This window comes from Oncorhynchus tshawytscha, linkage group LG01, assembly GCF_018296145.1.
Source record: "Oncorhynchus tshawytscha isolate Ot180627B linkage group LG01, Otsh_v2.0, whole genome shotgun sequence".
NCBI lineage: Eukaryota > Metazoa > Chordata > Actinopteri > Salmoniformes > Salmonidae > Oncorhynchus > Oncorhynchus tshawytscha.
In genome coordinates this window covers 57,676,957-57,695,531 of record NC_056429.1, presented here as the reverse complement: position 1 = coordinate 57,695,531, position 18,575 = coordinate 57,676,957, and the positions used below count along the sequence as shown (strand labels likewise).

General features: G+C 42.0%; 1 protein-coding gene across 1 annotated transcript in view; it reads right to left on the bottom strand.

The window, feature by feature from the left end:
* Positions 1-2,187: 2,187 nt before the first annotated feature.
* Positions 2,188-18,575, bottom strand: part of eno4 (enolase 4) — a 42,334-nt gene continuing 25,946 nt past the window's right edge. Inside the window, exons 8-13 of the mRNA XM_024426256.2 lie at positions 18,051-18,215; positions 17,836-17,961; positions 17,532-17,727; positions 5,495-5,556; positions 3,211-3,328; positions 2,188-2,655 (exon numbers count right to left, since the gene is read on the bottom strand). Of these exons, the coding sequence (XP_024282024.1) occupies positions 2,591-2,655; positions 3,211-3,328; positions 5,495-5,556; positions 17,532-17,727; positions 17,836-17,961; positions 18,051-18,215 (732 nt within the window). The 3' untranslated portion in view covers positions 2,188-2,590. The remainder of the gene's footprint in view (positions 2,656-3,210; positions 3,329-5,494; positions 5,557-17,531; positions 17,728-17,835; positions 17,962-18,050; positions 18,216-18,575) is intronic.

The window sequence follows — 18,575 nt, the reverse complement described above, 5'->3', positions numbered from 1 at the left end:
ATTTTCCAAACAGAGTAATTGCCTGGTAGGGAGCCATGGCTGCTCAGGGCCAATGTACAGGACTGCTTTGTCTGGCTAACCACACTCATTGATTAGAGGATGTCTGTAAATATCCCGTGTGCTCCCTATCTCTTTCTTTCTCTCCTTCCTTGGTTTGTTTGGAGGTTCAGGAGATGGCTGTATGAACACACAGAATATTCCCAAATGTTTAGCAACCATTTCTACTACATACATACCAAAATAGATGATGCAATGCTGAGCTAAGCACTTTGAGACCAAGTGAAATCCAGTCTATTATGATACTTAATCTTTTTTTGTAAGTTGATATTTCAATTTAAATGCAATTTTACTCACACTAAACTGTTGTAATTACACAGGTATGCTTGATAATAGGAGTAATTGTGCTTTGTGCCATGTGCAGCTACAGATAGCTTATGTAGGCCTATCGTTCTAAGTTATTATATTATTATTATTATTATTATTAAATTATGAATTGAATTTTGGAAAAATATCCCTAAATCATAAATCAAGTAAGTTGATAGGTGAAATACAGTAATTCATGGATCATGTCGCTAAATCAACGTTGTCTTTCGAGTTGAAAAGAGGCATGAATGAAGGAAAACTCCTTTGACAGGCTCATTGATGCAGGCCATAAGTGCTCCAACACAGTTGTGTGCTGGTTCTCCCTGTCTATTGGTGCCCAAAGCAGCTTTGAACTCTACTTCCCACTGGAACAACTGCCCCATCTGTTACGCTGGCGCAGGGGATGCCACAACTGTTTAGACCGGTGTTTCTGTCTTTATAAAGGACTTAATTTCCTCTAGAAACTGTATTGTGGGGTCAGATGAGAATATGACAAATTATGAAGGGGCCCTTTCTCAGTGTGTTGGCTTTACTTGGTAGTCAGCATCCTCTCAACATTGCTTAACCTTATTGTAATAGATTTCCAATAAAATGTGCAAAAGTATCTTTTTAGCAAATAAAACTATTTCTCAAGCAAGAATTTAGCTAGGACTGTCTGGGAGTGGACTGAGTGGAGAGGGGGAAACTGAAAATTAGCTGTTTGGAACTCTCTTTATGGGTCTATTAACCAATTTACCGTATGGTGTTGTCACCATGGAAAGCCGAAAAATCCCACCTATCCAAACCTGCTGATTGGAAAGTCCTGTGGAGATTGTATTTTCAATCAGAAACTATCAGGAATTAACACTGATCACACGTTTACAGTATTCATTTCATCAGCTGTTGTACAATATGATATAAAACACAGATTTTTTTTTTTTTTGACTGCACTGGGCCGTTAAGTGTTGAAATCCTTGGTCTTGCTCAGTGTCTCATCTATACTGAGCAAAAACTATAAGCACCACATGCAACAATTTCAAAGTTACAGAGTTACAGTTCATATGAGGAAATCAGTCAATTTAAATACATTCATTAGGCCCTAATCTATGGATTTCACATGACTTGGGAATACAGATATGCATCTGTTGGTCACATAAACCTTTAAAAAAATGTGCATTCAAATTGGCATCGATAAAATGCAATTGTGTTCGTTGTCCGTAGATTATGCCTGTCCGTACCATAACCCCACCCCATACTGCTGAATTATCTAAATTGACGTTGGAGATGGCTAATTGTAGAGAAATTAACATTAAATTAATTGGCAACAGCTCTAGTGGACATTCTTGCAGTCAGCATGCCAATTGCACTCTGCCCCAAAACTTGAGACATCTGTGGAATAGCATTACGTGACCAAACTGCACATTTTAGAGTGGCCTTTTATTGTCCCCACCACAATGTCCACCTGTGTAATGATCATGCTGTTTAGTCAGCTTCTGATATGCCACACCTGTCAGGTGGATGGATTATCTCGGCAAATGAGAAATGCTCACGAACAGGGATGTAAAAAAATGTGTACACAAAATCTGAGAGAAATAAGGTTTTTGTGCATATGGAAAATGTCTGGGATCTTTTATTTCAGTTCATGAAACATGGGACAAACACTTGTTGTGTTTGTATATGCCTTTCTATCTATGTATCTTCATACAACAGACCTGCATCTGTCAATGCCACAGTCCGTTCTCTGCTGAAGGAAAGAAGACCTCAGAATACAAAGCCCGTCTGTTGTCCACACTGCATTATATCAATAATGGAAAAAATATTCATAAACCACACCAAAAAGTATGGTTATTATATGGACAGGTTTATTCAATATAATGATGACCACAGCACAGTGCCTTACATTGAATTAGATTAAACATATATATATTCTTTGGAATTTGAAAATATGTTGAAATATCATTTTCAGTTCATTTCAGAGTTTGCAATGCAAAAGTATTTTGATCAATTTCAGTTTTGTTACTAGGGTAAAATACAGACCAAGACTTCATTTGGTTAGAGTGAAACCTATTTGCACAAAGTGAAGGCTGGAAAATCCATTCAGAAATGTAATGGTGTATCATTTAAATAGATTGTATGAGCTATTCATTTTAAGTCCTGTATTTACATTATATTGATGTGAACATAAATAGAAAATGTAATTTGGAATAAAAACATTATGGTTTTTGTTCAATACTTGTCCCCGAGAATATTATGTAGATGACTGCTCCTCCGTTTCTCCAACAAAGAGAGGGGATGTGTGTTGTTTTCTTGAATCTGCAGACAGGGAAAAAAAGTGGAATAAGTTGAATGGACAACAAAGACTTTAAAAAGGCCAAAGAGAAACTAGCCCCTGTATGACAGCCTATTGAACGAGTTCTGTAGAGGTCTGTGTACATTGAACATGCCCCTCCTTGCTCCAGGCCCCTCTATTCTAGGTCTGTGATGTTTTCTACTGCTTTGACAGTACTAAAAATATATATTCCCACAGAGCCAGAACCAAACAGTATACAAGAGTCCTGTATATGCAACTGGTGCACAAGTTAATTATTTATTTTATACAAAGATGAACTCGCTTTTCAGCAATTGTCCAATGTCCCTGTCCCTCGGGGGGGAGGGGGGGCATAATTATGTAGCCAATTAACAGAACCAAGGTAGATTTTTTTTGCCAGCTCCTTTCCCCCCCTTCATGATTCCTGACACACAGTTTCCTTTCACAGGCAGTTAGAGATGTGTTCTCACCAGCCAACCCATTACTGCCTCTCCTCCCCATAGCTTTGTCTAGCCTCCTCTTTCTACCGGCTGAAAAGACAAGAGAAGAAAAAGCCATACCCAGTATTCCCTGCTGGGCCAATTCTTCCTCTATAGAAATCAGACGGTTGTATTTAGTCAGCCGCTCTCCACGATTCAGACCTCCCAGTTTGACATACCCAACTCCCAGGCCTACGACCTGAGGGAGAGAGCGAAACGCACAATGACAACAGTTTACAGGCATAGAGCTCCAACATGCAACTGCTCATCAGCAAGGGAAGGACAAGATGCCGTCAGTTAGCTTTGTTGTAGTGTGAGTACACAATGACAGGCAAACTGTTTATGATATCTCTTCAACAGAGGTTATTGGGCCTTGTAAATACACACACGTGTATTGTCAAACTCGTGCAGAACAGAATACATTCATAATTGCTGAGTTACTGCAATTGATTGTGGGTCGTTCCACGAAATGAGTGCCTTTTGCGTCCCTTGTATATTTTAAGAAGAAATTGTGTGCAAATATTTAATAAAAACATCCTGTTATATAAAATGAAATGCCCTTTAATATAGACAACATTGAATATTCAAAAAATCAGATTTTTTATATAATTAGACTTTACTAAAGAGCCCATATTCTGCATTTTGACATCTCTCTGTGACTTCTATGAAGATTTTAACCCAAATAACCCAAACACTTCTCCAAGTTTTCACCATCATTCTAAAGCCCTAGTTATTTAGATGGGATAAAAATGTTTCAACAACTTTTTTTGCGAAACTTGGATTAAAAAGTTCCTCCCGGTTGCACACAACAAGCTTCCATTCCCCCTGTTACAAGGGGATTTATGGCTGATTTAAGATAAAGTTGTCAATCCTGTTATGGTCAACCCCGTTATACTTATTAGGCACTTACTATAGTTCTTTTTTTATTTAACCTCTTGTGATGGAAAAATGGGTTTTTCAAGAAGTTGAACATGTGCTTTTTATGACAGAAAGTAAAACATTTGGTAAAATAAAATAAATCATCAAGTTCCACTACGTAGCCCTTTACACTCGTACAGGTTGAAAATAGAAGATTTGGGAACTGGTAAGCTCCTAAATTGGAACGCAGTGGCTGTACAGTAACATGCTATACATGATGTCAGAGCTCAGGCTCTACGCTTCATTCATAGTATTCTTGGGTTTTGACTGACAGCCGTTCTGAACTTGGGCACAGCACGTGACAAGATGTTGCCCCAATCCCTCCGACTAATTGGTCAACTTTTGCCATTTTTTTGTAGTCTGAATCAGGGAACTGCTGTCAATTAAGAGGACTCTATGTATTTTGAAAGATGAGACGTTGAGGATTATAATAAACATCCCTTTGAAGTTATACAAGCAAGCCAAATACCCAGTCCAAATGTGCACTTCACATTTCCATATCATAAAAATCTGGTCATATACAGTGTCAACATTTATGATCACTATGTTACATGTACAGTTACAAGATGACATAGTGTCATAATCTGAATGCACTCATGACTCCTTTCTAAACGCACCAAAATAACAATCTGTTTTTTTATTTGCCCCGTATGATCCTATTTTATAACTTAGCTAGTCATGTAGGCAATAGAACAAGCTTTCAAATTATGCCTACCTGACCCAGATTGCGATTTATAATGGGCCGTTTTTGGATTGCGTAAACAACAACAGTAACTGTGTGATGGCAGGGACGCAGGGTTGTGTTCCAAACAAAACAACTACAAGTGTGCTTCCTCTAGTTCCTCAACAGCACAGCTAGAAGAGCCCAAAAGCACCTTATAGTTGAAGACTATTCTTTAAGTCATAAAAGTGCATTGAAATTATTTAGGAACTGTGCACACTTTGGAGAGGTGTGTGGCCACTTGGAGACACCAGTTAGTCCTCTCACTCAAACCCGTGTAACGTTTTTGGTCTTATGTCGCACCTACGCCACATTTTCCAGGAATATTCGTATCATGTTACTGAATGTATCCAGAGTATTTTCAGATTTTGTTATTAGCTAATGCGGTGAAAAGTACAGTAAATGTCAAATGCACATAAAATGAACAGTGTAATTTTGTGTCCCAGGTGAAATGTTGTGTCCTCAACTTTGGTTTAAAACCGTTCCCTTTCAAATGCTACCATGCTTATGCATATTATCATATTTCTTCTGTCAGAAACATTTCAATTGAGCCCTATCCATATATGCCAATTCCCACGAGTGTAAAAAGTTAAAAAGGCACCTAATTGGTGGAACGACCCTTTCCGTCAAACAGATTGATAGATAAAGACACAGAGAGAGATACACATGTAAACATATAGATGTAAAGAGACACACAAAGCCAGGGAGTAGATGACTAAACCTCACCACATCTGAGAGGGCGTCATCACTGCAGGGTTCACCGCACGTCGTTCCAATTATCACTGCACCTGACATACAAAAGGTGACACACACACACCCACACTCAAGTCATTTACTGTACATGACCAGGTCAATTAATCAACTCTTTACACTATCTGTCATTACAGGGGTTTGTTCCCTCTTGAAATACACTGCATTCCCCAAAATAAACATGAACAAACTAACAAACCTTAGTTTCATATAAACATTCATTTGAGTGAGATCGTAAGAACAATCTCCGAAACCCAGAACTAGAATCTTGCGAAATTGTGTCAGATGCTCGGTTAAATCCTGCGGGGAGACATGCTAGAAAATATACTAACGAGACAAACGAAGCCTCAACCCCTCTAAGTGGAAACTATCGCGATGAATCCCAAACAAGCCCCTCGGCCCTACCATACTCGAAATGAAGGTTGCGTTCCTCTGCTCAGACATTGCATGCATCAACCAATGGTTGCATGCCACGTCATTCGACTGTACCGTTGGGCACCAGATTGCTATAACATATGATGTGGTTAGCTGATACTTAAAATACCTATCCAGACTAGGGTTGAAAGGCGGGAAACCGGTTACGGAGATTTACCAAGAATTACTGCCCAAACCACCCCCTTTTCCTGGGTAAAATCACTTAGAGAAACCGGTAAATTATAATAAATGATTTATATGAACAGCATGACGTGAAATGGAACTGTTAAATTATATGCAATGTCTCAATCTGGATTCTCTAAGGCTTTCTCTCTGCTCTCTGCATGATCAATCATCAATGCTCAGGGTGGGAACAGACAGCCCATCTCAGTATGGACGGCAGTTGACAATGCATGTCGACCTATCATCTCATCATGGGAGCTTTTTTTCTTGTGACAGGTGGGCCTACATTTTCTGCAGCATAGCTTATGCTACAGTAATATAAGGACCGAATGCGCCTCTAATTTACACATCTCCATCTGGCTTTTGGGGGTCACATTATTTGTTTAATTTTAGTTACATTTTTTTTAAACAGCCTATCACTCAAATATCGTTGCTTTAAAGCAGTGCATGTGCGAGCACTCTTGCAGCATTTCTCTATCCATCAGTAATAGACAATCCTGTTCAATATATATATATATAAATATATATAATATTTATATATAAATATAAATATATATACAGTGGGGAGAACAAGTATTTGATACACTGCCGATTTTGCAGGTTTTCCTACTTACAAAGCACGTAGAGGTCTGTAATTTTTATCATTGGTACACTTCAACTGTGAGAGACGGAATCTAAAACAAAAATCCAGAAAATCCCATTGTATGATCTTTAAGTAATTAATTTGCATTTTATTGCATGACATAAGTATTTGATACATCAGAAAAGCAGAACTTAATTTTTGTTTTAGATTCCGTCTCTCACAGTTGAAGTGTACCTATGATAAAAATGACAGACCACTACATGCTTTGTAAGTAGGAAAACCTGCAAAAATCGGCAGTGTATCAAATACTTGTTCTCTCCACTATATATATATATATAAATATATATATATATATATTGAACAGGATTGTCTATTACTGTCTATTACTGTCTATTACTGATGGATAGAGAAATGCTGTACCAGTCAAAATATACAGTACCAGTCAAAGGTTTGGACACACCCACTCACTCCAGGTTTTTCTATATTTTTACTATTTTCTACATTCTACATGTAGAATAATACTGAAGACATCAAAACTATGAAATAACACATATGGAATCATGTAGTAAGCCAACAAGTGTTATACAAGTCAAAATATGTATTATATTTGAGATTCTTCAAAGATTCTTCCCTTTGCCTTGATGACAGCTTTGCACACTCTTGGCATTCTCTCAACCAGCTTCAATTAACAGGTGTACCTTGTTAAAAGTTCATTTGTGGAATTTATTTCCTTCTTAATGTGTTTTAGCCAATCAGTTGTGCTGTGAATGTAGGGGTGGTATACAGAATATAGCCCTATTTGGTAAAATACCAAGTCCATATTCTGGCAAGAACAGCTCAAATAAGCATAGAGAAACAACAGTCCATCATTACTTTACGACATGAAAGTCAGTAAATCCAGAACATTTCAGGAGGATACGTTCATTACCAGCCTCAGAAATTGCAGGCCAAATAAATGCTTCACAGAGTTCAAGTAGCAGACACATCTCAACATCAACTGTTCAGAGGAGACTGCATGAATCAGGCCTTCATGGTCGAATTGCTGCAAACAAACCACTACTAAAGGACACCAACAAGAAGAAGAGACAGGCTTGGGCTAAGAGACACACGAGCAATGGACATTAGACTGGTGGAAATCTGTCCTTTGGTCTGATGAGTCCAAATTTGAGATTTTTGGTTCCAACGGCCGTGTCTTTGTGAGAAGCAGAGTAGGTAAACGGATGATCTCCGCGTGTATGGTTCCCACCGTGAAGCATGGAGGAGGAGGTGTGATGGTGTGGAGGTGCTTTTCTGGTGACACTGTCAGTGATTTATTTAGAATTCAAGGCACATTTAACCAGCATGGCTACTACAGCATTCTGCAGCGATATGCCATCCCATCTGGTGTGGGCTCATTTGTTTTTCAATAGGACAATGACCCAACACTCCTCCAGGCTGTGTAAGGGCTATTTGACCAAGAAGAAGAGTGATGGAATGCTGCATCAGATGACCTGGCCTCCACTAACCCCCGACCTCAACCCAAACAAGATGATTTGGGATGAGTTTGACTGCGGAGTGAAGGAAAAGCAGCCAACAAGTGCTCAGCAGATGTGGGAACTCATAGAAAGAGGAGGAAGGGAGGCGCTACTAAGGTACACAATAGTAAATATTGGTAGATAGAAGGTGCTCTTTGGTAAAAGGGGTAAATTGGTCATCAAAAAGAAAGGAGGACCAAGGCACTCTTCATATAATTAATTAAAATGCCTTTATTAGTATGGCATGTTCAATAGAAACAAAGTTTTTTTTAAGCAACGCATTTCGGCTGCATGTGGGTGTGTCCATGCAGCCCGAAACGCGTCGGTTTAAAAAAAATGGTTTCTATTGAACATGCCATACTAATAAAGGCATTTTAATTAATTATATGAAGAGTGCCTTGGTCCTCCTTTCCTTTTGATGTGGGAACTGCTTCAAAACTGTTGGAAAAGCATTCCAGGTGAATCTGGTTGAGAAAATGCCAAGAGTGTGCAAAGCTGTCATCAAGGCAAAGAGTGGCTACTTTGAAAAATCTCAAATATAAAATATATATTGATTTGTTTAACACTTTTTTGGTTACTACATGATTCCATATGTGTTATTTCATAGTTTGATGTCTTCACTCTTATTCTAAAATGTAGAAAATAGTCCAAATAAAGAAAAACCCTGGAATGAGTGGGTGTGTTCAAACTTTTGACTGGTAGTATATATATATAAAAATATATCAGACACTGTATATACGGTGCATTCGGAAAGTATTCAGATTCCCTTGACAGAGATGTTAGTTCGGGTTCAAGTCCGGGCTCTGGCTGAGCCACTCAAGGACATTCAGAGACTTGTCCCGAAGCCACTCCTGCACTGTCTTGGCTGTGTGCTTAGGGTCGTTGGCCTGTTGGAAGATTAACCCTCACCCCAGTCTGAGGTCCTAAGCGCTCTGGAGAAGGTTTTCATCAAGGATCTCTCTGTACTTTGCTCCGTTCATCTTTCCCTCAATCCTGACTAGTCTTCCAGTCCCTGCCACTGACAAATATCTCCACAGCATGATCCTGCCACCACCATGCTTCACCATAGGGATGGTATGGCCAGGTGATGAGTGTGACGCTTGGCTATCAGGCCAAAGAGTTCCATCTTGGTTTCATCAGACCAGAGAATCTTGTTTCACATGTTCTGAGAGTCCTTTAGGTGCCTTTTGGCAAACTCCTAACGAGCTGTCATGTGCTTTTACTGAGGAGTGGCTTACTTCTGGCCACTCTACCATAAAGGCCTGATTGATGGAGTGTTGCAGAGATGGTTGTCCTTCTGGAAGGTTCTCACATCTCCACAGAGGAACTCTGGAGCTCTGTCAAAGTGACCATCGGGTTCTTGGTAACCTCCCTGACCAAGGCCCTTCTCCCCTGATTGCTCAGTTTGCCTGGACGGCCAGCTCTAGGAAGAGTCTTGGTGGTCACAAACTTCTTCCATTTAAGAATGATGGAGGCCACTGTGTTATTGGGGACCTTCAATGCTGCAGACATCTGTTGGTACCTTTCCCCAGATCTGTGCCTCGACACAATCTTGTCTCAGAGCTCTACGGATTATTCCTTTCACCTCATGGCTTGGTTTTTGCTCTGACATGCACTGTCAACTGTGAGACCTTATATAGACAGGTGTGTGCCTTTCCAAATAATTTCCAATCAATTAAATTTACCACAGGTGGACTCCAATCAAGCTGTAGAAACAGCTCAAGGATGTTCAATGGAAACAGGATGCACCTGAGCTCAATTTTGAGTCTCATAGCAAAGGGTCTGAATACTTATGTAAATAACGTATTTCAGTTTTTATTTTGAATACATTTGCACGCATTTCTAAAAAAAATGTTTTCGCTTTGTCATTATGGGGTATTGTCACGATCATCTAATGAAATAACGGACCAAGTTGCAGCGTACGTAGAGTTCCAGATTGCCCCCCATCTATCTTCTGAGCTCGTGCTACTAGGTGACCTAAACTGGGACATGCTTAACACCCTGCCCATCCTACAAACTAAGCTTGATGCCCTCAATCTCACACAAATTATCAATGAACCTACCAGGTACAACCCCAAATCAGTAAACACGGGCACCCTCATAGATGTCATCCTAACTAATTCGCCCTTCAAATACACCTCGGCTGTTTTCAATCAAGATCTCAGCGATCACTGCCTCATTGCCTGCATCCGTAATGGGTCTGCGACCAAACGACCACCCCTCATCACTGTCAAACGCTCCCTGAAACACTTCTGCGAGCAGGCCTTTCTAATCGACCTGGCCGGGGTATCCTGGAATGACATTGACCTCATCCCGTCAGTAGATGATGCCTGGCTATTCTTTAAAAGTGCCTTCCTCACCATCTTAAATAAGCATGCCCCTCTCAAAAAATTTAGAACTAGGAATAGATATAGTCCTTGGTTCATGCCAGACCTGTCTGCCCTTGACCAGCACAAAAACATCCTGTGGCGTTCTGCATTAGCATCGAATAGCCCCCGTGATATGCAACTTTTCAGGGAAGTTAGGAACAAATATACACAGGCAGTTAGAAAAGCTAAGGCAAGCTTTTTCAAACAGAAATTTGCATCCTGTAGTACTAACTCAAAAACGTTCTGGGACACTGTAAAGTCCATGGAGAATAAGAGCACCTCCTCCCAGCTGCCCACTGCTCTGAGGCTAGGAAACATTGTTACCACCGATAAATCCGCTATAATTGAGAATTTCAATAAGCTTTTCTCTACGGCTGGCCATGCTTTCCACATCGCTACCCCTACCCCGGTCAACTGCCCGGCACTCTCCACAGCAACCCGCCAAAGCCCCCACCATTTCTCCTTTACCCAAATCCAGATAGCCCATGTTCTGAAAGAGCTGCAAAATCTGGACCCCTACAAATCAGCCGGGCTAAACAATCTGGACCCTATCTTTCTAAAAATGATCTGCCGAAATTGTTGCAACCCCTATTACTAGCCTGTTCAACCTCTCTTTCGTATCGTCTGAGATTCCCAAAGATTGGAAAGCTGCCGCGGTCATCCCCCTCTTCGAAAGGGGGTGACACTTTGAAGAGGGGGATGACCCAAACTGCTACAGACCTATATCTATCCTACCCTGTCTTTCTAAGGTCTTCGAAAGCAAAGTTAACAAACAGATTACTGACCATTTCGAATCCCACCATACCTTCTCCGCTATGCAATCTGGTTTCAGAGCTGGTCATGGGTGCACCTCAGCCACGCTCTTGGTTCTAAACGACATCATAACTGCCATAAGAGACATTACTGTGCAGCCGTATTCATCGACCTGGCCAAGGCTTTCGACTCTGTCAATCACAAAATGCTTATTGGCAGACTCGGCAGCCTTGGTTTCTCAAATGATTGCCTCGCCTGGTTTACCAACTACTTCTCTGATAGAGTTCAGTGTGTCAAATCGGAGGGCCTGTTGTCTGGACCTCTGACAGTCTCTATGGGTGTGCCACAGGGTTCAATTCTCGGGCCGACTCTCTTTTCTGTATACATCAATGATGTTGCTCTTGCTGCTGGTGATTCTCTGATCCACCTCTACGCAGACGACACCATTCTGTATACTTCTGGCCCCTCCTTGGACACTGTGTTAACTAACCTCCAGACAAGCTTCAATGCCATACAACTCTCCTTCCGTGGCCTCCAACTGCTCTTAAACGCAAGTAAAATTAATGCATGCTTTTCAATCGATCGCTGCCCGCACCTGCTCGCTCGTCCAGCATCACTACTCTAGACGGCTCTGACTTAGAATACGTGGACAACTACAAATACCTGGGTGTCTGGTTAGACTGTAAACTCTCCTTCCAGACTCACATTAAGCATCTCCAATCAAAAATTAAATCTAGAATCGGATTCCTATATCGCAACAAAGCATCCTTCACTCATGCTGCCAAACATACCCTCGTAAAAGTGACCATCCTACCGATCCTCGACTTCGGTGATGTCATCTATAAAATAGCCTCCAACACTCCACTCAACAAACTGGATGCAGTCTATCACAGTGCCATCCGTTTTGTCACCAAAGCCCCATACACTACCCACCATTGCGACCTGTACGCTCTCGTTGGTTGGCCCTCGCTTCATACTCGCCGCCAAACCCACTGGCTACAGGTTATCTACAAGTCTCTGCTAGGTAAAGCCCCGCCTTATCTCAGCTCACTGGTCACCATAGCAGCACCCACTCGTAGCACGCGCTCCAGCAGGTATATCTCACTGGTCACCCCCAAAGCCAATTCCTCCTTTGGTCGTCTTTCTTTCCAGTTTTCTGCTGCCCATGACTGGAACGAATTGCAAACATTTCTGAAGCTGGAGACTCACATCTCCCTCACTAGCTTTAAGCACCAGCTGTCACAGCATTTTACAGATCACTGCACCTGTACTTAGCCTATCTGTAAACAGCCCATCTATCTACCTACCTCATCCCCATACTGGTATTTATTCATTTATTTTGCTCCTTTGCACCCCAGTATCTCTACCTGCACATTCATCTTATGCCGATCTACCATTCCAGTGTTTAATTGCTATATTGTAATTACTTCGCCACCATGACCTATTTATTTCCTTAACTTACCTCATTTGCACTCACTGTATATATACTTTTTGTTTTATTTTGTTCTACTGTATTATTGACTGTATGTTTTGTTTATTCCATGTGTAACTCTGTGTTGTTGTATGTGTCGAATTGCTACGCGTTTATCTTGGCCAGGTTGCAGTTGCAAATGAGAACTTGTTCTCAACTAGCCTACCTGGTTAAATAAAGGTGAAATAAAATAAATAAATAAACATGTTTAATCAAAATGAAACTCACAAAAACAACAAAGAAGAATAAACGATACGTGAAACTCAAGCAGTGCTCAACAGGCAACTACACAGAAAACAAGATCCCACAAAGCACAATGGGGAAATGGCTGCCTAGATATGATCCCCAATCAGAGACTAAGATAAACAGCTGCCTCTGATTGGGAACCATACCAGGCCAACATAGATATACCCACCCCAGACACACCCCGACCTAACCAAAATAGAGAATAAAAAGGCTCTCTTTGGTCAGGGCATGACAGGTGCGGGTGGGCGTCTAGCGTCGGTGGCGGCTCCAGTGCGGGTCTTTGGCCCCGCCCAGACCCCGGGTCCAGCCATGGTAGAACGCCGTACCCGGACTGGGCACCAGCGCCGAGGAAGGCTCCTGCCATGGAGTGGGACTGGTTGCCGTGCCTGGACTGGGCATCGGCACAGAGAAGGGCTCCTGCCATGGAGCTGGACTGGACGTCGTGCTCAGACTGGGAATCGGCGCAGGGGAAGGCTCCGGCCATGGAGCTGGAGGTTTCGGACCGTTGCAGGAGGTTCCGGACTGTGGACTGTCCCAGGAAGTTCCAGACTGGGGACCGTCTCAGGAGGTTCCGAACTGGGGACCATCTCAGGAGATTCCGGACTGGGGTCCGTCTCAGGAGGTTCCGGACTGGGGACCGTCTCTGGAAGTTCCAGACTGGGGACCGTCGCTGGAGGTTCCGTTCTCGGGACCGTCTCAGGAGGTTCCGGACTGTGGACCGTCGTTGGAGGTTCTGGACTGGGAACCGTCGCTGGAAGCTCTGGACTAGGAACTGTCGCCGGAAGCTCTGGACTGGGAACTGTCGCCGGAGGCTCTGGACTGGGAACCTACGCCGGAAGCTCTGGACTGGGGATCGTCGCAGGAAGCCTGGTGCGTGGGGCCGGCACTGGTGGTAACAGACTGGTGACACGCACCTCAAGGCGAGCGCAAGGAGCAGGCACAGGATGTACCAGACTGGGGACACACACTTCAGGGAGAGTGCGAGGAGCAGGCACAGGACGTACCGGACTGGGAAGGCGCACTGGAGACCTGGTGTGTAGAGCTGGCACAGATGGTGCCGGAACGATGACGCACTTCGCACGGCGAATGCGGGGAGCTGGCGCAGGACGTACTGGGCTGTGGAGGCGCACTGGGGACCTGATGCGTAGGGCCGGCACAAATTGTACCGGAACGGTGACACACACTTAAGGGCGAGTACGTGGAGGAAACACAGGCAAAAGCAAAGCAGGCAAAAGCAGTCCCCACGTTTTATGTACTACGTCATTCAATGGTGTACTACGTCATCAATTTCGTATGCTATGTTACATCCTGCAAAAATTACAATGATTATTTATAGTTTTTATTTGTATATGTTACGAATCCATTTCGTACTATATGTTCCGAATTTGTTGCGTTTAAATTCCTGGAGTGCATCTCTAACATGGACAGATTTTGGGCACTTACCAACTCGTCGTCACGTGTTGCTGACGAAATTCCAAGGGTGACTTCAAGAGTACCGGACCAAATCTGAACCAATCATAGACATCTACAGGTAATTGCCAAAATAAAGGATACACTCATAAAGTGTCTTAATAGCGCGTTGGACCACCATGAGCCATGACAGCTTCAATGTACCTTGGCATAGATTCTACAATCGTGAAGGGCATGAGTTATCGAGTACTCGAGTATACAAATGGATGTCAAAACTCAATCTTTAACCAGAGATTACATTTTTGTGCTTTGTGGCTGCCCGAACGAGCAAGTTAAATGTGGTCCCTATTCTGTGTCTGGGGCTCTATTGGAAGGATGTGACACCATTCTTCCACAATAAATTCCATAATTTGGTTTTATTGATGGAAAACGTGTGCCTCTCAAGAATCTCAAGTGTTCAATTGGGTTGAGATCTGGTGATTGAGATGGCATATGGTTTACATCATTTTCATGCTTATCAAACCATTCAGTGACCACTCGTGCCCTGTGGATGGAGCATTGTCATCCTATGGGGGCATAGCCATGGTAGCAAAAATAATGGCCAACAGAATGGCCTGTTCAGAATTTTTATACATGATCCTAAGCATGATGGGATGTTAATTGCTTAATTAACTCAGGAACCACACCTGCGTGAAGCACCTGCTTGCAATATGCTTTGTATTCCTCATTTACTCTAGTTTTTCCATTATTTTGGCAGTTACCCGTATGTTTCACAAGTTGACAGCACAGTACAGTACTGTACAGTAAAAGAAAGTACAGTACAGTACAATAAAATACACCAGAAGACATTAGAGTACAGTAAATAAAAGAAAAGTCAAATATAGTGTACTATTGTACCCTACTATACTCTAATGTATACTCTGCTGAACTAAACTATACTATACTGAGTAAAACCCTACTGTCCTATACCGTACCATGCCATACTGTACTATACTGAATAAAACTCTACTGTCCTATACTCTACCATACCATACTGTACTTCACTGAATAAAACTCTACTGTCCTATACCGTACCAAACCATACTGTACTTTACTGAATAAAACTCTATTGTCCTATACCGTACCATACCGTACTGCATTGTACTCCACTCGATTTTTACCTGCTAGGCTCTTCAGTACTCGGCGGTCCTGTTATGTGAGCTTGGCCTACCACTTGTGTGACCTATCACTTGTGTGGCCTACCACTTGTTGCTCCTAAACATTTCCACTTCACAATAACAGCACTTATAGTTGACTAGGGCAGCTCTAGCAGGGCAGACATTTGACAAACTGACTTGTTGTTTGTGGCATCCTATGATGGCGCCCCTTTAAGTCACGGAGCTCTTAGTAAGGCCATTCTACAGCCCATGTTCGTGTATGGAGATTGCATGACTGTGTGCTCAATTCTATACACCTGTCAGTCATAGGTGTGGCTGAAATCGCCAAATTCACTAATTTGAAGGGGTGTCCACATACTTTTGTATTTATGATGCACAGTATGTAACTGTTACTGAGAATGTTATTGTAGTTGAAGTGGTCTGTTGGTTTATTCTGTAGGTTTGACTACTATGAACGTCATCGCTGCTTTTGAAAAAGCTAACATAAGTCCATGTGACAGATATAATACATTTTTTTATTTTTTTATTTCACCTTTATTTAACCAGGTAAGCTAGTTGAGAACAAGTTCCCATTTACAACTGTGGCCTGGCCAAGATAAAGCAAAGCAGTGCGACACAAACAACAACACAGAGTTACACATGGAATTAATAAGCATACAGTCAATAACACAATAGTAAAAAAAGAGTCTATATACAGTGTGTGCAAATGGCGTGAGGAGGTAAGGAAATAAATAGGCCATAGTAGCGAAGTAATTACAATTTAGCAGATTAACACTTAAGTGATAGATGAGCAGATGATGATGTGCAAGTGATGTGCAAGAGCAGAAAAGTAAATAAAAACAATATGGGGATGAGGTAGGTAGATTGGGTGAGCTATTTACAGATGGACTATGAACATCTGCAGCGATCGGTTAACTGCTCAGATAGCTGATGTTTAAAGTTAGTGAGGGAAATGTAAGTCTCCAGCTTCAGCGATTTTTGCAATTCGTTCCAGTCACTGGCAGCAGAGAACTGGAAAGAAAGGCGGCCAAAGGAGGTGTTGGCTTTGGGGATGACCAGTGAGATATAGCTGCTGGAGCGCGTGCTACAGGTGGGTGTTGTTATCGTGACCAGTGAGCTGAGGTAAGGCGGAGCTTTACCTAGCATAGACTTACAGATGACCTGGAGCCAGTGGGTCTGGCGACGAATATGTAGCGAGGGCCAGCCGACTAGAGCATACAGGTGGCAGTGGTAGGTGGTATAAGGGGCTTTGGTAACAAACAAAAAAAATCTTCAGCTAGCTCCTCTTTCTTATATTAAGAGGCTTGAAAAATTATTATTGTGATATAATGCTTACTTCAATGAGAATGTATGTGCAGTTGAAATTTGGCCATAGAATTAATGACTGAAAAAAAAAACGTATTTTGTGTAAATTACGTATTTTCAACGTCCGGAAAATACGTATTTTCACCTTTCATTCAGCACCTAAAATGCACCGGATTTCAATGTCCGGAAAATATGTATTTTCAACGTCCGAAACATACGTCTTTTCGACATCCGTAGAATACGCCATTGCACCTTTTATTCAGCACCTAAAATGCACCCGATCTGGAAAGGACGTCTAAAAGATTCATCCAACAGAATCCATCAGAGCAACCATATATGTCAGTGTGTGAGTGAACTCACCCCATCCTTTGGTACAAATCCTTAGTTCCATCTCTGTCGTATACACTGTGTCTATTCAGTTTTGATGTTATGACGTCAATTAATTTAGGTCAATCTGGCCAATATGTAGGCTAATTCCACTAGCATGCATTTGACATTCCCTCCATAAAACTATGCATACTATACATTTGACTTACAATAGGACAATGAGTCATGTGTTAGTAAACAATAGCTCTATGTAAAACTGACTCCATCAGTGGCTCCCTTACCGTTGTTCTCTGTGGTGACGTGGATCAGGTCGGTGACTGTGGTCTCATTGCTCTGATTGAGGATATACCCTCTGACCCCTGGAAGAGATGGGGTGTCTTCCCGTGAGCTGTGACACTGGGGCTTGGAGGAGATGTCAGAGAGCAGGCTACACGAGGCTCCAACCACACTGCTCAGTCTCTCCCACTGCTCCACATCCTTACACAGGGGTCACATACCATGAGCTTCTACAAGCACATTTGTACTCACCAACGCATGTCTTTTGTTTACTGCAGTATTGTGTTCAGAGCTGTGTTTCCGTCTTACCTCTTTTCGCAGAGGATCGATCAGAGCTACGACTGCTGGGTATTTACTAATCAAAGCCTCATACATGTCCACTAGTTCATCAGGAGACTTGGGTGTTCCTGTAATAACTTCATACTTTCCTTTTGGCTGTAGAGGAGCAAAGACAGAATGAAGACATAGAATTGTACTCATTGGTGTAAGGGCACACTGCATGTTTTAACATTCTGTTTACATACATAGTCCATTAGGTTGTGAGCAGCACAGTTTACTGCTAAATGGATCCCCTTTCCAAGTGCCAATCCAAGATTGTTAGATGCTTCAGTAATTAGATCGAGAGGCTGCTCAGGACGCTCATACCCAACAACTAAGGCTCCAGAGTCAGACACTGTTGGCAGTACAGGCTGGAAAGAGAGAAGGAATGTTTAGTCAGCCACCTGGAAAGGAACACAAAGTGTCATTGTTAATAATATACCTATATATGTGGAGAGAAGTGCTGGATCATCTATTTGCAGTTTGATAGTGCAACTAGTACTTAACCATAAACAGACGGCATTGAATTGATTCAAGCCTTGAAAAATGTACGCTTTCATGTAAGGTATACAGTGCCTTCAGAAAGTATTCACACCCCTGGACTTTTTCCAAATTTAGTTGTGCTACAAAGTGGTATTCAAGTGGATTTAATTGTATTTTTTTTTCCAAGGATTTACACAAAACAGTATGTAATGTCAAAGTGGAATGAAAAATCTAACATTTGTGAAAAG